This window comes from Sphaerodactylus townsendi, linkage group LG04, assembly GCF_021028975.2.
Source record: "Sphaerodactylus townsendi isolate TG3544 linkage group LG04, MPM_Stown_v2.3, whole genome shotgun sequence".
Lineage (NCBI taxonomy): Eukaryota > Metazoa > Chordata > Lepidosauria > Squamata > Sphaerodactylidae > Sphaerodactylus > Sphaerodactylus townsendi.
In genome coordinates, this window is record NC_059428.1 from 47,125,760 (window position 1) to 47,147,650 (window position 21,891).

At 40.7% G+C, this 21,891-nt stretch overlaps 1 protein-coding gene across 2 annotated transcripts in view; it reads left to right on the forward strand.

The window, feature by feature from the left end:
* The first annotated feature begins 2,852 nt into the window (after window positions 1–2,852).
* The window catches only part of EPHA3 (EPH receptor A3), a 247,937-nt gene continuing 228,898 nt past the window's right edge, over window positions 2,853–21,891 (forward strand). The window contains exon 1 of one of the 2 annotated variants that reach the window (XM_048492811.1): window positions 2,853–3,228. In XM_048492811.1, the coding sequence (XP_048348768.1) occupies window positions 3,150–3,228 (79 nt within the window). In that variant the 5' untranslated portion in view covers window positions 2,853–3,149. The remainder of the gene's footprint in view (window positions 3,229–21,891) is intronic. The other variant, XM_048492810.1, reaches the window with a different exon arrangement.

Below are 21,891 nucleotides of genomic sequence, written 5' to 3' on the forward strand. Positions count from 1 at the left end.
CCCTCTCGTGGGGAGTGCTGGGGGGACCCCGCGCTACTCTCCTCAAGTAGCGCAGGGCTTAAGGTAAGTGGGGAAAGGCCCAGAGGCGTCCCTAGCAGACACTATTGAGCTTTGTACACAGGAGGGGGGGTTTTTTGGTGTTCAAAAGCGTGGCTCTTTGGCGCCAAACTCGGCAGACAACCTGCTACCAAAGAAGACAGCGCAACCCAGATCCGGAGGGAAGGAAAGAAAAACCCTTCCCGCAGTTGGCCCAAAACAGCGACTAAGCAAAGCACATGCTAAGGCACATGTGTCAACTTCACAGCTGGCCATATCAGGCCCTCTATAATTCTATCTGCCCCTCCTTAACACACACTTAACACCCCATTGTCTGACCAGCAGGCCTGGAGCCGTGGGGGAGGGGCGGTGTCGGACCTGGGGAAGAGCAGTCATGAGACACTCAGTGTATTTATTAGAGGGGTTCCTTGGCATTCGAAGAGGAGCTCCAACTGAGCCTGGTTCTGCAGCTTTTTGTTTTTAACCCCGCATTTGCAAAAGGCCAGTCGCTGAGAGATTCTGCATGCAAACTTTGCAATCCTTTGTAAGTAATGCTCACCCCTCTCCAAAGTTGCAGACCCAAAAGGAGAAGGAAAATAATCTCCTCTCCTTGCAAGACAGCTGACCCATTGCAAACACACGCCCCAGCCCTGTAATCCATGCAAAAAAGGGGGCCATGAGTTACAGAACTCCAAAGAATTCTGCTTTGCGCCAGGGGAGTCCTGCTCTGACTTCTATGCATACCTGCAGGGTAGGCTGTTGTGTGGGATGAACAGAAGCTGCTGCTCTCCGTAGGGCAGAGGGGGTTTGCATGCCTAGTGCTGCTGGCAGCACCAGTCAGGCTGCTGCTGCTGTTACCTCTCTGCCCAACGGAGCAGGTGGCTGCCTTCTCTGTGGGGCAGAGAGGGTTTGAATGCCTGGTGCAACTGGCTCATGCAGCACAAGAGCCGGCAGCACTGGGAAGGCTGCCGCCGCTGCCCCCTCTCTGCCCAATGAAGCAAGCAGCTGCCTTCTCCATGGGGAAGAGAGGGTTTGCAAGCCTGGTATTGCCGGCTCATGCGGCGCAAAAGCAGCAGCAGCAGCAGGCATGCCGCTGCTGCTGTCCCCAGCACAAGAGCCGGCAGCACTGGGAAGGCTGCTGCCGCTGCCCCCTTTCTGCCCAATGAAGCAAGCAGCTGCCTTCTCCATGGCGCAGAGAGGGTTTGCACGCCCAGTGGTCCCGGCTCGCGCGGCGCAATAACAGCAGCAGCAGGCAGGCAAGTCCCCTCTCTGCCCAATGGAGCAGGAAGCTGCCTTTTCTGTGGGGCAGAGAGGGTTTGCAAGCATGGTGTTGCCAGCTTGCGCAGTGCAAGAGGGGCAGCACCAGGCAGGCCGCCACTGCCGTCACCTCTGCTCAACAGAACAGGCGGCTGCCTTCCCCATGTGGCAGAGGGGATTTGCATACCTGGTGCTGCCGTCCCCTCTGCCCAACGGAGCAGGTGGAACAGCTGCCCTCTCTGTGGGGCAGAGGGTTTGCATGCCTGGCATTGCCGCCCCCTCTGCCCAATGGAGCAGGCAACTGCCTTCTCCGTTGGGCAAAGGGGGTTTGCATGGCCGGTGTTCCCGGCTCGTGTGGCGCAACAGCAGCAGCACCAGGCAGGCAAGTCCCCTCTCTGTCCAATGGAGCAGGCAGCTGCCTTCTCTGTGGGGCAGAGAGGGTTTGCAAGCATGGTGTTGCCAGCTTGTGCGACACGAGAGCAGCAGCACCAGGCAGGCCGCCGCCACCATCCCCTCTGCCCAACAGAGCAGGCGGCTGCCTTCTCCATGGGGCAGAGGGGGTTTGCATGCCCGGTGCTGCCGGCAGCACCAGGTAGGCCACTGTTGCTGTCCCCTCTGCCCAACAGAGTAGGCAGCTACCTTCTCCAAGGGCAGAGGGGGTTTGCATGCCTGGCAATGAATAGTTATCCTGTTCAGGCCCCCAACCTAAAGTGTGCTTTCAGTTTTGGCCCCCTGTGCAATTGAATTTGACACCCCTGTGCTAAGGTGTCATCTTCAGTTGAAATGGTCCACAAATCAACCTCGAGGCTAAATGTCGGTATTCGGGGGGGCCTGACATGCCAGATGGTGGGGACCTATAGAGATTTGGGTGTGGAAAAAAAGCCCCCCCCCCCCCACCATTGGCCTTGGGTACATCACCTGAATGAATTGTGCAACCTCCCGATAAGGCTGCCTCTTGGAAAACTAGTGGCCCACCTCTCAACCAGCCACGGGGAAAGCAAAGTGGAGGCGGGGGAGGGGGGGAGGACTCCGCTAAAAATAACCAGATCCCCACGGGAGCATGGCGAGCTTCCATTCCCGGTGATGCTTGTAAATAAATAACGCGCGCCTTGTCGGTTTTCTGCGCTCGCGGATGATGAACCAGCGGTCTTTTCTCTCCTTCTCAGCTGGAGTCCAGATAGGGAGCTGATGAAGTGACCTCCGCGTCCTGGTTTCTGCAAAAAAGCCACCTTTGCTCCAGTGCCCCGCGGGACTGATTTCTTGTCCCTCTCAACCTCCCCTCTTTGCCCCACTTTTAGCCACAGCTGCTACGGGGCAGGTGGCCCCAGGCCTTTCCCCACTTTTCCCTTGGCCGCTGTCGCTGCGCACAATTCCCAGCACGCGGCATCCCTGGCGCGCGCCTGGGCGTCCCCACGACCCCAAAGGTGCCCTTTGCAAGAGCGCCAAGGATGCCTTGCGCTGAGGGGGCGCGACAGCGGCAGCGCGGCTGCACTGTTGCCGCCCCTCTCGTGGGGAGTGCCGGGGGACCCCACGCTACTCTCCTCAAGTACTGCGGGGCTTAAGGTAAGTGGGGAAAGGCAGTGGCACTCCAGGCTTCTCCTCCCTGTGCCCCGTCCCCTTTGTCTGCGCCTCAGACTTTCTGTACGTGAGCGTGATGCAAGAGCACTAGGACCCAGCACGCCTGCCGCCGAGCCGCCAGCAGCGAGCCCGCTCGGCAGACTCCTCCTTATCTCCAGTGTCAAACTTGACATCAGCCCGCAAGCGGAGCATGGTAACTTCTCCCGCGATCGGAGCGCTCACATCAGTGGCATGCTTCGGGGAGATGTGCAGCTCGCGCTGCCCTCTGCACCAGCAACATGGATTGTCACCTCTCCAGCCTCCTCCTCCTGCTCGGCTCTGCGCTCGGTGATCTGATTCTCCATCCCACCAACGAAGGTAAGCCGGGCTTCGAGCACAGCCCGCAGCGCTGCAACTTCCCTTCATCCTCGTTGGGCAACCTGGTCCACAGGATTTCTTTTTTTAAGGTGGTCCGGCCAGCTCCGACTAGTTGGCTCAGCCTTATTTTGGAGGGGTTTGTACCGTCGCCTTGTCTCTGGAGAGGGGAAGGCGGTCAAACCTGAGTGATCGAGGTTGGTTCTCTGCTTTTACCGAGGCTGGCAAAAGGGGGCAGCGATGCCCGGGTGCACGTTGGCTCGTTAGTTGCTGCTTGGCGAGGTGAAGTTCAAAGCGAAGGTAGCCTTGGAAGAGGGATTCGCCCTGGCCGGGGTGGTGACATCCTGGTAGTGGCAGTGACCCGCCCTGAGGTTTGTGACTGCAGCCAAGGGAAGGCTGCAGGTAAGTGGCAGAAAGAGAGGGGCGCAACTCTTGCGTTTGATAGCAGCTGCCAGAGGGTTGCTTCAGGTGGCTTTCAGGGAGGGATGAGACTGGGACAGGGATCCAGTGGATCATGAGCAGGGCGTGTTGGTTTGATTATTAGCATAAAAGTGATGCCAGGAAGAGCCACTTTAGGGATGCCCCAGGGGTTAGCATCTTGGAAGGGGGATGGAAATTTGGATGTAATTTTAACTGCATTGTGGCTGGACAGTTCTGTATGTAGATAAAAGAATAAGTACTTGGATCGACAAAGAGAACCATGACAATGCTTATAAAGCTGTCCTGTTTGATATTGGTTCCTTGTTTCATTTGATGATTAATTTGATTTGTGTTAACAGAATTCAAAGTGACTCTTATGTAGACATTGTTATAATCTGTAATTGTGTTGAATAGTAGCACGGAAAAATTTAAAAATGAAATAAATTTGGTTACAAGTACTAAGTTTTATTTCTCATATTATTAGTTAATTTGTTAGTTAATTTTCATCACTGACTTTAGATTTAATAAAAAGCTGCTACTTTCAATGAAGGTTACCTGTTAAAAAGCTAAGGTGTTTTACACTTTTCCCCCTTCATATTTATTTAAATTTTGTTTTATTTTTAGCATGTTTGCTCTGATTCAAGATATTGTGTACATTGCTAAAATACCAAAGATATGAACTTGGGTTGAAACATTATTTTAAGGTGTTTCTTTCTTTTTAAAAATGCACCCTGTAATAGTATGGCTTTAGAAGCCATTCACAGTGAATTCCTAAGCAGAGTTATATTCATCTAAGTCCACTAAAATCAGTGGGCTGTAAAAGATGTAATTCTGTTTAGGATTGCAGTGACTACCTCTGGTGTCAGGTTGTTCAAGAACACTTTTCTTCAAAAGGCAAAAGAACGTCTGGTATTGAACAATTGTACCAAGCTCTGTCCTTGTTTGATTAATGTTGGTTTCCAGGCAATTCCCATTCATTATCTTTTTCGTAAGCAAAAAGCACTGGAGAACTGTGAAAATAATGTCTGGGGAGAACTGAAGACAGTGATAGCATTTTTTAAAAAATGAAAATACCCAAACATAGCGTAGGGGAACTTGAAGGATTGAAGGATGCAGGTTGAAACATTTTAAAATAATCTTCAATACATTTATTCTATGGTTAAAGTGTACTGTATGGTAAAAAGAATAAATAATATGCTTTATAAATGTTTGGTGAAGGCTGCTTTAAAAAATAATGATGACGAACCCATGGAATAGAAGGATAATTAGTAGAACATGTGCAGCAGATAGGAAATCTGTGGTATAAATCATGTTATACCTTTGTTTGGGCCAATAAAGGAGGGAGTATTAATGGAGGCCCGTTAGGAGTAGAGTGTGGTTCTTAGTGGATGGACTTGATAATGGGCGCAGTTTGTTATTACACAGTCAATAGAACTGGAAAACTGTAAGCATACTGACTAGAAAAAGTAGATGTTAAGACAGCAACTTTTCATAGTTTATCTTTCAAAGCTATCTATGTGTATGTGTGTCTGAACACACACACACAAAATATACACATATATGTACACACACATGCGCACACATATATACATATATGTGAGAGATGCACTTTGAAAATTCATATTTAAATGTAAATGAAACAAACATTTGGTGAATGTAGCCATTTATACAATTTACCATTTGGACATGGTTTTTAGGGGGAAAGTTATCTTGCTTGAGTATAGTTAAAATATTTTTATATAGTTAATGATCTTTCTGGCCATATTTTAATTCTCTAGCTGTACATAACCCACTGATTTCCAGCTTGCTAACATTGACCAATCCCTTCACAATTATGTAATTATAATTATGCAGTTGTTAGGGAATTCAAGAACCATAAAGAAATACAAAAACACTTTGTTTACAAAGTTTTCCTGAAACTTCCTAAAATCAAAATAATTCTTAAAAACTACTTTGAAAATTATTCTCGCTCATTTTTCTCGTTTCTGTAAACTTTAATATTAAATATTTTGGAACATTTAAACTTCATAGTAATTTCCTTTTGTCATATGACTGCGATAGTTACAACCGAAATTTAATAAATTAATTAATTCAACACCCCTTTCCCATCTACCACAAAGACATCAGAAAGAACACTGAGTTTATTTTTCTCAACAGATTCTGTGAAGTTTATGAACTTATAAAATAGAGTGTTGATAATACTTCTGAAGCCCTTGATATATTTTAGTACACATTTCTGCAAAACTAATGTTCTTTATGTACTGCATAAAGCATGAGGAACTTCTTTTACCCCATGTATGCTTGAGGAAGGAACAAAATCCCTGTCATAGTATATGCATTTGAGATATGTTTTTGGTAGTTTATGTTTATTCTTTTAACTTGCATAATTTTCTTTCAGCACTTTTAACGTGCTGTGCTGGTTTATAAAAAAGTGACTGCCATTTTGAGATTTAATATAAAGGCGCCGCTTCAGTTCATATGTAATATTTGGTGTTCAGTTTTTTGTTTAAGGGGATGGAGCACGTGATTCATCTCACTAAAGCTCCAGTTAAGCAGAGAGGTGATGAAACAGGTAATTTTCTTCAAAGTTATTTCTAAAGAAATCTATCAAAAAGAAGCCTTCTTTGGCGCAAGGGGGTGGGGTGAGGGAAAGACATGTATTCCTCTAAGCAGTCTCAGGATTTTTTTAAATAGAGGAGTTGTGAAGTGTGAGCCATCTATTCAGTAACAGGAAAGTGTCAGGATAAATTAACATCTGAATAATGAATGGATTTTGCTGCATGCTGAGGTTTAAATAGATTTTTTTTCATATGTTCAGAAATTTCAGTCTGAAAGTGTGCTCCCGTGGAATTCATAGGTCACCACTCTATCTGTTTCGAGTAGACTTTTATTTTAGGAGGATTCTGCTTTCGTGTTGAAGGTGAGGCAGCTTCTTTCGGAACTAGTCATGTGGAATCAAGAAGCCGAATGAGTGATATAACCCTGCAATTTAATCATTTTTTTCTAATCCATTTTTGTAATGATGCTATTTGCCCCAGGGTACCAGCAACCCTAATTTAACTGTTTTATAACCCACAACAGTTAACACTTGACCTAGGTCATTAACAGGATTATCAGCAAATTTGTTTAAGCTTTTACTGACAACCTGAATTGCTTCAATAATATTTTGACTGTGCAGACAGGAAACTTCTTTTAACCTCTCAAATCTCACATAAAGAATTTCTTATGAACACAACTACTAAAAAGACACCAAGACTGTACATCTGTTCATGGTTACCAACAGGCTCCATTTTGATAAACAGCAAGAAATATTTCAGACTCTGTGTTTACAGTGTACGAGATTTTTCCTTAAATGACTTCATCATTTGTTCTGTCCATATTGGGACGTTTATTTAATGGTTATTTTACAACTTCCCTCCCCCAGTAAGCATTTTTTTGTTTTTCTGATTTATAAAAAAAACCTGATGAACTTTTTAAATGATGTCAGCAGCTGCAGCATTTTCAAGTGGATCAGTGTTTGATGTATTTTTTATATAGTTGGATATACAATTGCAAAATTTTGTACTCTGATGTACAAAAAAGCTGTAATAAGAGCTTATTTTAATAGATTTTTTAAAATGCCAAATGTTTCTCTAATAAAACATTTTTTGTAATTATACAGAACATAATTGACAATGTTAACATATTTGCTATAATATTTTGCCTCACTACTGGGAAGTTCTACTGCATAGACAACATTGAAGTGAATGGAAAGATGTAAATGCTTTTGAATACCTCCCATTAATTTCAAGTAGGCTTGTACAGAATAATTTCCCCGTGGACTGAACCCATAGTTCTTTAATCCCACAATATCCAAAGGCTTGAAGTAGGTTAAAATATATTTCAAAAATAGAGGACAGAACTCTAAAAAATCATATAACTAATAAGGAAAGTGTCCCTGATAACGCACCATGTTTAAAATTCCAGCTCTTGCTCCAACCACCCCTACAACCTTACTGACACCAGTTTAACCCAGGGCACTAAGTCACCCCATATAAAATCTGCTTACAAGTTCTTCAAGAAAAAGTCAGGTGTCTTTGGAGTCTGGCATACCAGGATACAACACTCAATGTGTGTGAAAATTAAAGTAACCACACTTTCAGCAAGTAACAACCTGAAATCTAAATGTGGGGGAGATGCTTAAAAGCAGAAAAACACTTACCAGATTCTTAAAGTGGAATTCAGATGGCAATAAAGGTCCAATTTCCACACTTTTGACTCTTATTTAGAGTTGCTATATTTTCATCCTTGATTATATAATACAAATAAGTAACAAGGATGCTTTTGAATGTCCACCAGAACAATTTAGAATGGCCACCAGAACAATGTCCACAAATCTATTGTTACTCTACATTCTCTTTTCTAATTGGTGGAATTTATTGGTAATTTTTAATTATATAAATATTTCTGTAATTTCATTTAATATTTCTTAATGTAAGAGTAACAATCCTGATGAATGTCAACCTTTTAATTTAAAACATATGTTAAATGGTAAAGATGCCAAAATGTAAGATTCTCATTGTAATGTAGGTGTACAGTCTTTTACTAAAAGAAGAAATAAGTAACAGATAATCAAAGACATTAGGATGCCTGTTTTTAAGTGTGTTTAACTTCAGAAACATATCATCTTTAAATAATAAAAGTTTCCCAACCCTATAAAAAACTTGTAAAGTGTCAAAACGCATGCATAAAGTAGGTTGCTGCTTAATTATTTTTTTTAAATTGCATGATTGACATGAATGAATATTATCCTCATATTTGTATTTGACAGAAATGTTCAGATAAAAAAAAATAATCTCCCAGGATAATACCATGCAAGGATAATGTTGCCTTTGTCAGTGTACTGACTTGCAGGTTTGTTCTGAACTCTACAACTTTTCTTCAAGGAAAGTTGCGTAACTGTCGTTGTTCATGCGCTTGTCATTTGATGAAAGATTTAGAAACAAATACAGGTGTTTTTTCTTCTTTCTTTACTCCCGGCCGTCTGGATTTTATCACCAGTGAGGGTCACTGCAGAGCTGTTAGCAAAAATGCAAGCAGACTACAGCCGAATTTTAAAATTAAGGCTCCTACTGCTGTGCTAGGTAACCCTGAAGTTCTGCACCGTAAAGGTATATTTATACAATCATGTGTCTTTTGGTTTCATTTAGCCTTTTCTGTTATAACAAAGAGAGGACTTGGAGAAACTGAAAAGCCTAATTTAATGGAGACGTCAGAAAAGTTTAACAAGGGGTGGGGGGTTCTAAATTATTTTAATTTACATAATGGTCCAAATTCCATAGTATTTTCTGTTGAAAGAATGTCAGTTCCCATGTACTGGATTTGTATTGGCTTGTAAGATTTAGAAAACAGTCGTAGGCTCAAGAGAAGTTCTATGGACAATGTTAAAACTTCTGAAAGGTTGATTTAGTGCTTTATATGCTTAACGTTTCTTCTTGCTCCAAAATGTGTTTCATGGTTTAGGAGTTGTGTCAGTGTATTTGTATTTAAATTGGTAGGCATCTCCTAAGTATGTTTACTTGGGAGTCAGTCCCATTTGAAGTCACTGAAGTATTTCCAAGTGAATGTGTTAGGTTTAAGAGGTTAATTTTTTTGGAGTAAAAAAAAAGGCTGATGTTATGGATTGTATGAAAAAAGACCCAGTCATTCTGGAACTAAGTTTTACTAATACCAGCTTCCCCGTGATTGCGGATACATTTCATGAAGTATGTCCATGTGCTAAAATCCAAAGCATTTATCAGGGTGAACAAACTGGGACACTTTGCTTGATTAATGATTAAAATACAAAGCCAGTTGAAAAATAAAATTGTAGAGGTTGAATAGACAGGTATTGTTATAGAATCATTACTGAGACAGAGGTCAAGAGCACCATTGGTATAGAGAATCCTCAAAAGAGGCATTAGTTAAGTCAGAGTACAAACTTCATCAGAGTACAAACTTGACCATGCCACGTTGACAAAAACAGCAACAGAATTTTGTTCCATGAAGTTGTTTCAGTATTCTTACTTTAAAAAATACCTAATTTATTAGTTTTCACAATAATTAATCGTTTGTAACAGAAAACTTGAATCTTTGGCCAAAAGCCAACCAGAGTAAAGCACTTTTAGCTGCCTTTGGTTTTGGCAGTGTACAATATAAATACATGCATATTTAAGTACACACATAACTCTACAATTGAAACAAGTGGTTGGATCATTCTTATTGCAGTTACAATGTGTAAAACCAAAATTCGGTTGCAAAATATAACTGAAGAATCTTGCTATGGTATCAGGAATATCTCTCAAATCTTGTCTATTGAAATCCACAATATTATCCATTTATTTAAGGCTTTTTAAGCACATTGTTCTTCTGAGAAGGATGTAATACAGCCTACAATTATTTTTAAAATACATCTTAATAAAATACTTAAAATGTACATATAGCACAGATTAAAACAGTTTAGAATGACCAGGAAATATTTTGTCTGCTAGAAAGTTCATCTGGTTCTGTACTGCCATTGAAATGCTAATAACGTAGAGACCCTCCTGACCTGTACAGGATCTAGTAGGGCTCTGCATCTGCCCTGGAGAAGACAGATGCTGATCTAATTTGCCTACATGAAGCCTACATTTCGATATTTGCTTACATTTCCCCTTACTTCATTCTTGATTCAGCATGTGTTGTGTGCCCTCCCAACCCCCATTTTCCTGAAAGGATTTATGGGGTGTATTATTTGGGTTTCTGTAGTGGGCCAAATGATATACTCCATAGATCATTTCCAAGGAAGCCACAATCATGATCTGAATTGGGCATCATACCCGTGGAAGGTGAGGAGAACCTGCAACTCCCTTGTTGTCATTAGGTAGGATATAGGGAGAAAATCCCTGACCTAATCTATGTTCTCTGCAAATTAATAGTCTGATGAGCAAAGTATATGGGAAGAGGCAGACCTGAAGATATGTAGGTTCTAGACTAAACATTTATAGAATAAATCAGCACTATGTATTGAATCCAGAAATAAGTAGAAGAAGAAGAAGAGGAGGAAGAGGAGGAGGAGGAGGAGGAGGAGGAGTAGTAGTTTGGATTTATATCCCCCCCTTTCTCTCCTGTAGGAGACTCAAAGGGGCTTACAATCTCCTTGCCCTTCCCCCCTCACAACAAACACCCTGTGAGGTAGGTGGGGCTGAGAGAGCTCCAAGAAGCTGTGACTAGCCCAAGGTCACCCAGCTGCCATCTGTGGGAGTGTACAGGCTAATCTGAATTCCACAGATAAGCCTCCACAGCTCAGGTGGCAGAGCTGGGAATCAAACCCGGTTCCTCCAGATTAGATACACGAGCTCTTAACCACCTATGCCACTGCTGCTCCCACAAAGTAGCCATTGTGACACATTCAACACTGCTGTAATATGTAAACATCATTGTTATGAGGAATGAATAACTTTTTCCAAAATTCATTTTTAGTTCTAGCCATTCATTACTTTTATTATTGTTTAATCCTACAAAAGGGTGCATAGAGGTATTGTAACAGAAAATAGTTTTCTGTTACAAAGAGAAATCGGAGACAAATTCTAACATTAATCTATTTCTCCATCAGAAGATCATTGTCTAGAGCATTCTCACAGTTAATGGAGTCAACCAAAATTGTTCTTCCTGTTCTAAATTGGAAGCTAAAAGGAATGAAAGTATAGAAGAAGAATTAGTTTTCTTTGTAGAGGCTCATAATCACATTCCCTTCCCCTCCTTACAACAGACACATTGTGAAGTAGGTGGGGCTTGGAGAAGGGGTGTCAAACATGCATCCAAGGGGCTGAATCCAGTCCACAGGCAAACTTACCAGACCCACATGCCAGTTGAGGCAACCTGCCCCTCACTTTTGATCTGGCCTGGCAAGCTCACTGTGGGCATACCAGTCCAGGTACCCAACCACTCCAGTCCATTGTGGGCTCGCCAGTCCACGCATCCACCTTTCTGTGGGCTGTCCAGTGTAGGCAATCACTTCCCAATATGTTCCTGGCCCTCATAATCCCAATTTGGTCCGGCACAGCCACACACATACACACTGCCAACCACTTCTCCCAATGCCATTGTGGTCTGGCACTGCAGGTGCACCAGTCAAGGTAACCTCCCCCTGTATTTATCTGGGCTGGTGAATCTGCTGGGGGCTCACTAGCCAGAGCAGCCAGTCCCTCTCTCCCCCCACAGAAACCAGATCAATGAAGTCATATTTATGTTCTATCTAGCCCTCATAACAAATCAGTTTGACATCTATGTCTTAGAGAGTTCTGACAGAATGATGCACCCAGCAGGCTTCATGTGCAGGAGTCACCCAGCAGGCTTCATGTACAGGAGTGGGGAATCAAAACTGGGTTTCCAATTTGGAATCCACTGCTCTTAATCACTAAGCCATGCTAGATAATCATGCTTAACAGAACACATTGGGAAGTGACTTGAGGCAGTCTTCAATGGATATAAAAGGATGTTACTGTGTAAATGGTCGGGCTAGAATTAATGAAACCACACTTCTTTGACATGGAAATATGTTATTGAAGTTGATGCAGTCTGAGTGAAAACTTTTAGACATCTGCTATGGAGAGTGTAAACTACTGCATATTCTGCTGTTATGGTTAGAATGAGAAAGAAAATCCCATTGATGCAGTGTGAAAAAATATTGGGAGATAAAAGTTCTTCGAACACACAACAGTAGAGTTACAGGAGCAGGTCAGCAATGAAGTAAAGGAGTTGCAGAGTAAAGTTCTGTTATGCGCAATAGATGTCTAGCACTACTAGTGATTTGCTGGGTTGGAGGGATACCTCAAAGGACTAACACACCATGGTGACAGAAAAGTAACACTGGTAATAGCTTAGTTTAATGCATAGATGTCAGACTTCAGTAGTTTACAATTATAATACATTTCAAAAATAAAGATTAGATATAGGAACCTTTCTGAACTTGTTTAGTTTGAAATTTTCTTCAGTCCTTCTTTCAAAGAAAGCAAGAAAACTTTCTGGAGCTGAACTGCATCAAGTTGTTTATTGGCAACTATACTCCTCAAAATATTTTGCTGAATTCTGCTGTACCAAAAATAATCAGTTCCTTTTGAAATGTTCTGTTCATTTGAACTAGCATGCTTCATGATTGTAAGTTTTACAACTGTTTTTATTTTTTGTGGTTTCAAATGAAAGCATACATATTACTAATAGAGTATATGACAAAAAAGAAAGAAAAGACATTCATAATTTTAAATATCATTCATAATTTTAAATATATTACTCTAGTCCTTTTTTAAAATTTAGAAAAATCTTGATATCTTTTGAAAGCTGTAAATTTTGCATTTTAAAAATGAATTTAATCTTTTGTAAGATATTGTTGGTGAAGATGGAAAAATGACAGCAGGTTTTCCATCCCTTTTAATTAATAATCATAGAACACTTTATAGTATTTATACAAGAGTGTAAAAATGTCATAGAAATATTTAGAGTGATCAGTGCTTGGGTGCAAGATCTGGGGCGTATTTTCCCCCCAATTGATCAACTTTGGGTAACGATAGTAGAACTAAATACTCAAGTACTACATGAAAAAGTATTCTGTAACTCAGTGGTTAGATTAAAAACTAATGTTATAATTCTGTGCAGAAACATTTTTCTTCTCGATCTTTATGCAGTGTTCACATCTAAAAATGCATTCAAGTTTCAGCTGTCTATTTAACTACCTGTTTTTAAAATCCTTAGTTTTATATACTTTCTGTTTCAGCTGAATAAAGGAATATGTTTTTTGCTTTTATTTTTGTGAGAATATTTTCATGTGAGATTCTCCTTTCCAGAAATATTCTGCACTTGTATATTTTTAAAAAGATGAACTACTGTTTTCTTTATGAATGTTCCTGCTCCTTCTAAATTAATATTCCATTTTAACATTTAACAGTTTTCCCCCATCTTTGCACATTCTAAACATTTTTAAAAGGAATCTTATTTTGAATAACAGCCTAATGTCTTCAAAAAGTCAGTTGCTGACATTGCTGTTTCCCAGAAATGTTCTGCAAAGATCGCTTTTTTCCCGTGCTTCAACTTTATTGTTTCTCAGTGTATAGCTAAGATACAAGTAGATTATATTCTGGAACATTTGTGATGGGATCTCCTCAGCAGTTTTTAAACAGAAATAGCAGCCACCCATGGTCTCAGTTTGGGCTTTGCTTGTTTTGTGTGTGTGTTGCAATTTTAATTCTTCTACATGATTTCACAAGTCAAAACCACAATTCCTTCCCATATTGTTATTAATGTTGGAGAGGAACTTTTCTTTTTGGTTTCCAAGGATATATCATAGGGGGCCGTTTCAGTTGGTGAAATTGTGTACTGGTAAAAGAATTAAGCATCTCTTTTTTCTTTTATCTCATGGCAAAATTAAAGTTCCATATGGCCTCTTGTTCTGGTTGCAGATTATGAGAGATATAAGCCTAGCTCTCTCTGCAACATCCAGTTAGGCTCTTAACTAGGTTGCCTACTTCCAAGTGGGCCTGGATATCTCCTGGAATCAGAACTGATCTCCAGAGGACGAAGATCTGTTCCCCTAGAGAAAAGAATGTTTTTGAGGCTGGACTCTATGCCATTATCTTTTGCTGAGGTTCCTCCCCTCATCAAACCCTGTACTCCACAGGTTTCACCCTCCAAATCTTCAGGAATTTCACATTTTAGAGATGGTAATTCTATGCTTAAGACCAGGGGCGTACGTAGGCAAACTGGAGCCCTGGGCAAAACCTGAGTTTGATGCCCCTCTCCCCCACGGGCGGCCAACCTCTCCCACGGCAACCAAACAATGATTTTTTCCACCAGATTGTTTCAAAGTCACCATCACATTATAGAACATGCCCCAACTCACAAATCTGAACACAGCAGAAATATTTTTGAAAACATTTTCAAAATGCTTTCGAAATGTTTTATTACTGCTATGAAAACATTTTATGGTGTTGTATCCAATCCCCCCAATTGGGGAAAACAGCATCACTTTCAATGTTATTTAAACAGGGGACCCCAGATTCTCCCTTTAAGGTGGATTTAAAAGGAGAATCTGGGCTCCCTCATGTGAACTAAACATGCTGGAACCCACCCCCAAACAGCATTATTTTCAATGGTAAGCTTAAGCTAGGGAGCCCAGATTCTCCTTTTAAATCTATTTTAAAGGGGAGAATCTGGGGTCTCCTGTTTAAATGACATTGGAAAGTGATGCTCTTTTTGGGGTGGATTCTCCCCAACTCCTGAAACAAAGCATCACTTTCAATGTTTAATCCGGGGACCTCAGATTCTCCCTTTAAATCTATGCCTAAGGGGATGAATTTAATAATAATAATAATAATAATAATAATAATAATAATAATAATAATAATAATAATAATAATCTTTATTAGGCATTGAGAGAATAAAAGAAAGAAAGAAAGAAAACAAGCATTGGCAGGAAGGGGGTGGATTTAAAAGGAAAATCTAGGGAAATTTAGGGGGTGCCTGCTGTCAGGGGTGCAATTATTAAGATAGCAGCACCAAAATTTCAGAGTATCTTCGTGAGACCCTACTGATGATACCACCCAGGTTTGGTGAAGCTTGGTTCAGGGGGTCCAACGTTACGGACCCTCAAAAGTGTAGCCCTCATCTCCTATTAGCTCCCATTGGAAACAATGGAGGATGGAGGCACTCCCTTTGGGATTCCATAACTTTGGACTCCCTAAACCAAACCTCACCAAACCTGGGTGATATCATCAGGAGAGTCTTCTGAAGAATCCCTGAAATTTTGGTGCTGCTAGCCTTAAACTGCGCCCCCTGCAGGCCAAAAATGGAAAAAACACTGAAAATACAAAAAATCCCACAAACGAACTTACGCCCCCCCACAAGGCTGCGCCCAGGGCAACTGCCCACTTTGCCCAATGGGAGGAACGCCTCTGCTTAAGACAACCATCCAAATCAGAATTATGCTCCAGACTATCCAGTGGGGCTTGCTCCCAGGGAAGTGTTCTTAGAATTGCACTGTTTTTAGGATTGCAGTGTTTACATGGCCATTTTTGAAACTTGAGGTGCCAGACTACAAGAATACAATTTTCTTGGAATACTGTACGCAGATCTGATCACTACACTTGAAATAGTATGCTGTGGAGTTTGAAAATGTGCAAAAACAAGATACCAACATGATCAGGGAACTAGAGTAGGTGCCCTGTGAGGATCAGTTAAAGCACTTAGGACTGTTTAACATTGGAAAGAAAGTGAGTTTATAAAATTTTGCATGGTGTAGAGAGAGTGGACAGGGAAACGTCCTCTCCTACAATGATGGAACCCAGGGTCATGCACTGACGCTGAAGGGTGGGAGATTTAGGGCAGAGAAAGGGAAATATTTCTTCATACAGCAAATAGTTAATTTGTGGATGTGTTCAAAGCTACCAACTGGGAAAACTGTAAAAGGTAAATGGACAAATTCATGGTTGAATGGGCTATCAATGGCTACTAATCATGATATATATCTCTTTCTTCAAATATAAGAGGTAGTATACCTCTTTAAATTAGTTGCTGGGTAGTACAAACAGAATAATGCTGTTTCAGTCTTCTTGTTTGTGAGCTTCCTGGAGGTAACTGGCTGGCCACCATGTAAATAGAACACTGGACTTGATGGTCCTTTGGTCTAATCCAGCATGGCTCTTCTTGTATTCAAATTGGTTTAGAAGAAGTTCCAGTCTATTTCTGGACCTGGTTGAAACAATTCCTGGACAACAGCATTGAACATGTTGAACTCTGGGTCCAGTTAAAGCCACCTGGAAGTGCTTTAGTGAGTTGCATGGGAGTGGAACATAGGGCCCAACCACTTTGGAAGCAGAAGTTGTTCTTAGGGTGTTGCTGAGTTACAAAGGAAATGAAGTAGCAGCAAACGCCTGCTCACTGGTGAAAGAAAACTAAAGAATACTCTAGGGGTATCCATGCACACATACTGTATGTGGATTTTCAGAGAGAGAACAAAACATGTTGTGAAATATGATGTTTCTGTAAAAAAATTGTATGTTACTAGAGCAGTAGGTGGATAATTAAAAAGAATGGGGGCAGACTGGATGAGGAATGACACTAAGGTTTACATTAGTGTTTATTTTATTTTATTATTCAGGAAAGAGTGAGAGAATGAATGTAAAATTTTGCTCAGAAAAGCAAAAAATTAAGCTGGACAAATCATAATTTTGGGTAGAGAAAATGTGAATAGTGAGGCACACATGTTCTGAATTAATTACCTCCATAAATTTTCTATTAAACAATGAAAATAGTTTCATGGTGACATCAGCAAGTTGGAAAATGAAACTGGATTTAGCATTAGTATCCTGTTTTCTTCAGCATGTCACCTTATGGACATTTCTGATGTCATCATTATGTTGTCTTTCCTCCATTTATTGACTTGACCTTTTTAATTTATCATATATGAATTAATAACTATCTATGAAAATATCCTGATTAGGACTTGACTTGGTAATAGGTGAATAGTTCTTCGAGTTCAGCTGGTATAACTGTTTAACTGGTGCATGCGATTGACATTATTTCCACAAACCAATTTTAGTTGGGGCTTGATGCTGAGCATCATGAGACTCCTCTAGATTAAGCTATTTTCAAACTACAGTACAAGAGCTTGTGATCTTTTTATGGCTCATTCCGCACATGCAGAATAATGCACTTTCAAACTGCTTTCAGTGCTCTTTGAAGCTGTGCAGAATAGCAAAATCCACTTGCAAACAGTTGTGAAAGTGGTTTGAAAACGCATTATTTTGCGTGTGCGGAAGGGGCCTATGTGTTGAAGAGTTTAAATTTGTCTAAAGATTTTTTCCAGATTTCTAAAATAGATCAGTTATTATTATTGCATGGTATGAGTCAGTATGATGTGAAGTAATTATTAAATCATACATAAGTGGATTCTTGTGTATGTTTGTTTAATTTTGTTTGAAACTGATAATACTGTTGGTCTTGAGGGTCTCCTGTAACAAATACCAAGATATCTAATTGTACCTTTAAGTCTTAACTATTTGGATTCATTGGAAATAAGCATTTTCCATTGTTATGTTTCACCATGTGGATAGAGAGATTGAGCTGGTTGTGATTCTCCCAATATGCATAATTACCATTTTCTCTGAAAGGGGCAATGTGCATGTTTTCAGTTTTGGTACATGTGTACCAGAACCCTCTGGTAGACATTGACTGAGGTTGAAAATAATGCTTCTTTCATACAAAATGGTGATCATGTGTTTTGCATTCTTTCCATATATGCGTTGAAACGTAATGACTGAAAAGGGCTATTGTCTGATTTGCTTCTCTTTTTCCCCATCTTCCAAAATCCCAGGCCTCTTATCAGTGGTTGGTCTGATGGTTATGTGATTTTTAAATCCCTTTTTCATCAGTGTGAAGACCCCTGATGAGATTGCTTACGCCATCTTCCTCTCAGTAAGCCACCATATGCGACAGCAGCCTTTCAGAAATCAATCTCTTGTAAACATATCAGAAATGAGGTATTGCCATTGTTGGATGAATCCCAAATTTTGCTAAATTTGTAGGCTAGCAGCAGTTAGAGAATTTTCCATGGATTTCAAAATCTGGCCTAGGCACACTTTGTTATATTTTTCCTTCCATGACTGTGTAGTGTCAGACAGTGTTAAGGTTAATTCATACCAGTGTATTCATACCAGTGTAGGCTTAATTCATACCAGTGATATATAGAATAGTCTAGAGTTATTTAATGTGACTTTTTAAAGAGGATTTACACAAATAGCTTAGAAAACCTTCTGGGTTGAGTGGTATACATCCTGCAAGTCAATCAAACAATCAATCTATGGTGATTTCCACACAGCAGAAATAAAATGTTTTGGGGATGTTTTAAAAAGTATTTTGGGAAAGAAGTTTGCCAGCTCTCTTCCCCCAAAGTCCTCAAAATGTTTTATTTCTCTCAGCCCTTCTTGAAAATCACTAAATTAGTGATCTCCCCCTCCCACCCGCCACCTGAGATGAAGATGTTTCCTGTCTGCTGAGCAAACAAAAGCAAGCAGGGAACACTTTATTTCTCTTGCCCAAACCTCTTATTTTCATTTTCACCACCCGCACCCACCATTTTGTGTGCTGCAGCAGATTCTCTGTGGAGGTTCCCCATGGAGGTTTCCTCTGCTTGCAGCTCATCTGTGTGCAATTTCTGTGTAAAAAATAGATGAATAAACTGGTTGTGATGGGTTTTCCGGGCTGTGTGGCCATGGTCTGGTATTTCCCCGAATATAAGCCCTACCCCAAAAATAAACCCTAATGCATCTTTTGTTGCAAAAATTAATATAAGACCCTGTCTTATTTTCAGGAAAACACGGTAGTTTTCTTCTGCTGTTCTGAATAGGTGAATGGTTTGATTTACTGGAAAAGTGCACAAGAAGAAGGGAGTTTTGCTCACAGGAAAAAACTCTAGGTGTTCATTATCTTCTGCTATTTCAATTGCTAATATTTATTTACGAAAGTTTGGTAGCACTACAATGAAGTTAGGTGCAACCAAACACAACATTTGAATGTTAACCTCCCCACTTTAGACTTGTCTTAGCTACCAGAAACTGTTTAACGTATTAATTAATTTTGGAAGTTTGCAGTATTATATAGGTTGCTGCTTTCTTCAAACCATATTGCTATCACAGATGTCATCCGTGATTTAATTTAAATATGCATGGATCCAGAAATGGATTAGGCATGTTTTGTACTCTAACAATTTAATGCAGTAATCTTCTTGCCACTTTGTAGTTCTTTTTAACCAGAATGTTTAATATCAAGTGTTAATTCCTGTAAACATTAATACTTTCTTTGAATGAGGGTTTTTTAAACCATTTATCACAGGCTACTGTTTACGATGCTACAGTTTAGACAGCTTTATGCTGGTTGAAGAGACAAATTTTAATGTGTGTAAAGATGTGTACTCACATGAATCATGTAAAGTTTTCAACAGCTTTCATTCCTTCAGTTTGTTTAAATCTTTTATCTCTCTGTGTTACTGATGCACATAGAAAAAAACAGTGTACCACAAACAAGGAATGTGTCTGTATTTTCTTTATTTTGAGCAGTTTATGCATCTGAAGTGCATTCCAACACATAACTGAAGCATCACAGAATAAGGCATTAGGGACAGTTGTAGGTACATTTACATCAAGATGTTTTGGTGGGTAGCATTTCTTTAATGCAGATTGTGTGGATGTTTGTCACTGTGCTGTTGCTGACCAGATTCTTTGGGATTATAGGTAGGTAATAAATAATGCATCCCTCCCCTCAAAAAAAGGAATGTGATTCAGTCGTGATGCGCTTTGGCTTTCCAACTGAGAGATTTCTGTACACGAACTGATTAAAAGGTTCCTCCCGAACTCAGCTCACTCCCAAGTGTTCAGACTTCATTTGTCTACAGTTCAGATTGACTATAAGATTTGACCATTATTTATGGAAAGCCAACCCTTCACCTTCACCCCCCTCCTGTTCTCTCATTCCCTTTCTGCTTAATTTCAGCACATGCGAGCAATACCGGATTCTTGTACTTCATATTTGCCAAGAAATTATCCTGACTTCGACAAAGCAGAGCCATGAAAATATTTTCTCACAAATGGGATGGGGAGAGGGAAAAAGAGTGGAGGGCGGGAGGGCGGGCAGGTGAAGTGTTGAAATAAAGGCAACAGGTGCGGTGGAAAAGTCTGCTGAAACTCCTCATTCCTTCTACAGTTAGTGTTCCAGCTGACTCTACAATTCCAGCAGCTGGTACATTGTATCTGAGTAGAGAGAAGGCGAAGGAGATTGCTCATGTCCAGCCATTTAGAAAGTTGAGTTTGAAGAGCAAGTATTCTACACTTTATTGGGTTGAGTAGGAACTGAAAGCAGTCAGACATACCCATACAGTGACTGCTGTTTTAAAGGCAATCTGTTTCAATTACATGGCAATGATTTCTGTTTACTTCACAGTAGTCTGGATCATCAGATGCTCTGTAGCCCAACATGTACATTAGACAAATGTGCACACAGTGCATACACATTTTTTTTGTCTGAATACTGATTAATTTTATATGTTACATTATATGTGTGTGTGGCTGATTTTGCCCTGACCTGGCTAGCCCAGGCTAGCCCAATTTCATCAGATCTCAGAAGCTAAGCAAGATTGGCCCTGGTCAATATTTCAGTAGGAGAACATGAAGGAATACTGGGGTCACGTTGCAGAGGCTGGCAGTGGCAGACTTCCTCCTGCCATCTCTTTCCTTAAAAGTCCTACAAGGTTGCCATGCATTGGCTGTGACTTATCAGCAAAAAAAAAGGGCTGAATACACACTTTACAGGTATTCAGGTATATAGCTCTAGTTTTATTAGTGTTTTTCAGACATGACATACACACATACTGGGAGCCTACTAACCTAAGAACTTCTGTGATGTTTCCTATGTCCAGAGATACATTATGCATGTTAGCATGCTGTATGTGCATGGAAAATCTGTTCTTTCCCTTCTTCACATGAAATGGTAACCCCATATCAAGAACACTTTCCACTGGCAGTATTAGTAAAGGGTTAAGCTTTTATTACTTCAGTGTGGTAGAAGATAAAAAGTAAGGCCAAGGCCAATAATGCAAAATAAAGTAAAACTATATTTTATTACTTAGTTAAAATTCAGACAATTCCCTGCACATTCCCTACACAGAGGTGTCTTTAGGGGAGTTTGTTAGCCTTGCAGTGATTTTCCAAAAAGGGTGCAAGATCAGTAGAAAATTGTCACAGGATAGACTCTTCCATGTACTAGGGTCCTTCCAGTGGTGATCTTGTGCTCTGCTCATTTCGTTTTAAAATGCCTTCTAGAACATTTTGGTTTTGCCCACTCTGTGGAATTGCAGAAATGTGGGAGCCTTCCTAACTTCCTTGGAAAGACCATTCCATAAGATGGAAGCCACCCCTGAAATTATACTTTGTCAGGATTAGTAAAATGGCTGACAGAAACAAATTGGATGAATATATGTTCAGCTTCTCAGTCTAGCACCAGGGGTAGGGAACCTTTAACACTCAAAGAGCCATTTGGACCCGTTTTCCATGGGAAAAGAAAACACTTGAAGCCGCAAATAATTTTTGACATTTAAAATAAATATAACACTGTATATATTGGGGTTTTTTACCTTTTACTCCACTCATTCTGAGAAGCGCATGGATGCGTCCGCCCGGCTGCCTGCAGGGTGGGCAAGGGTGGGGC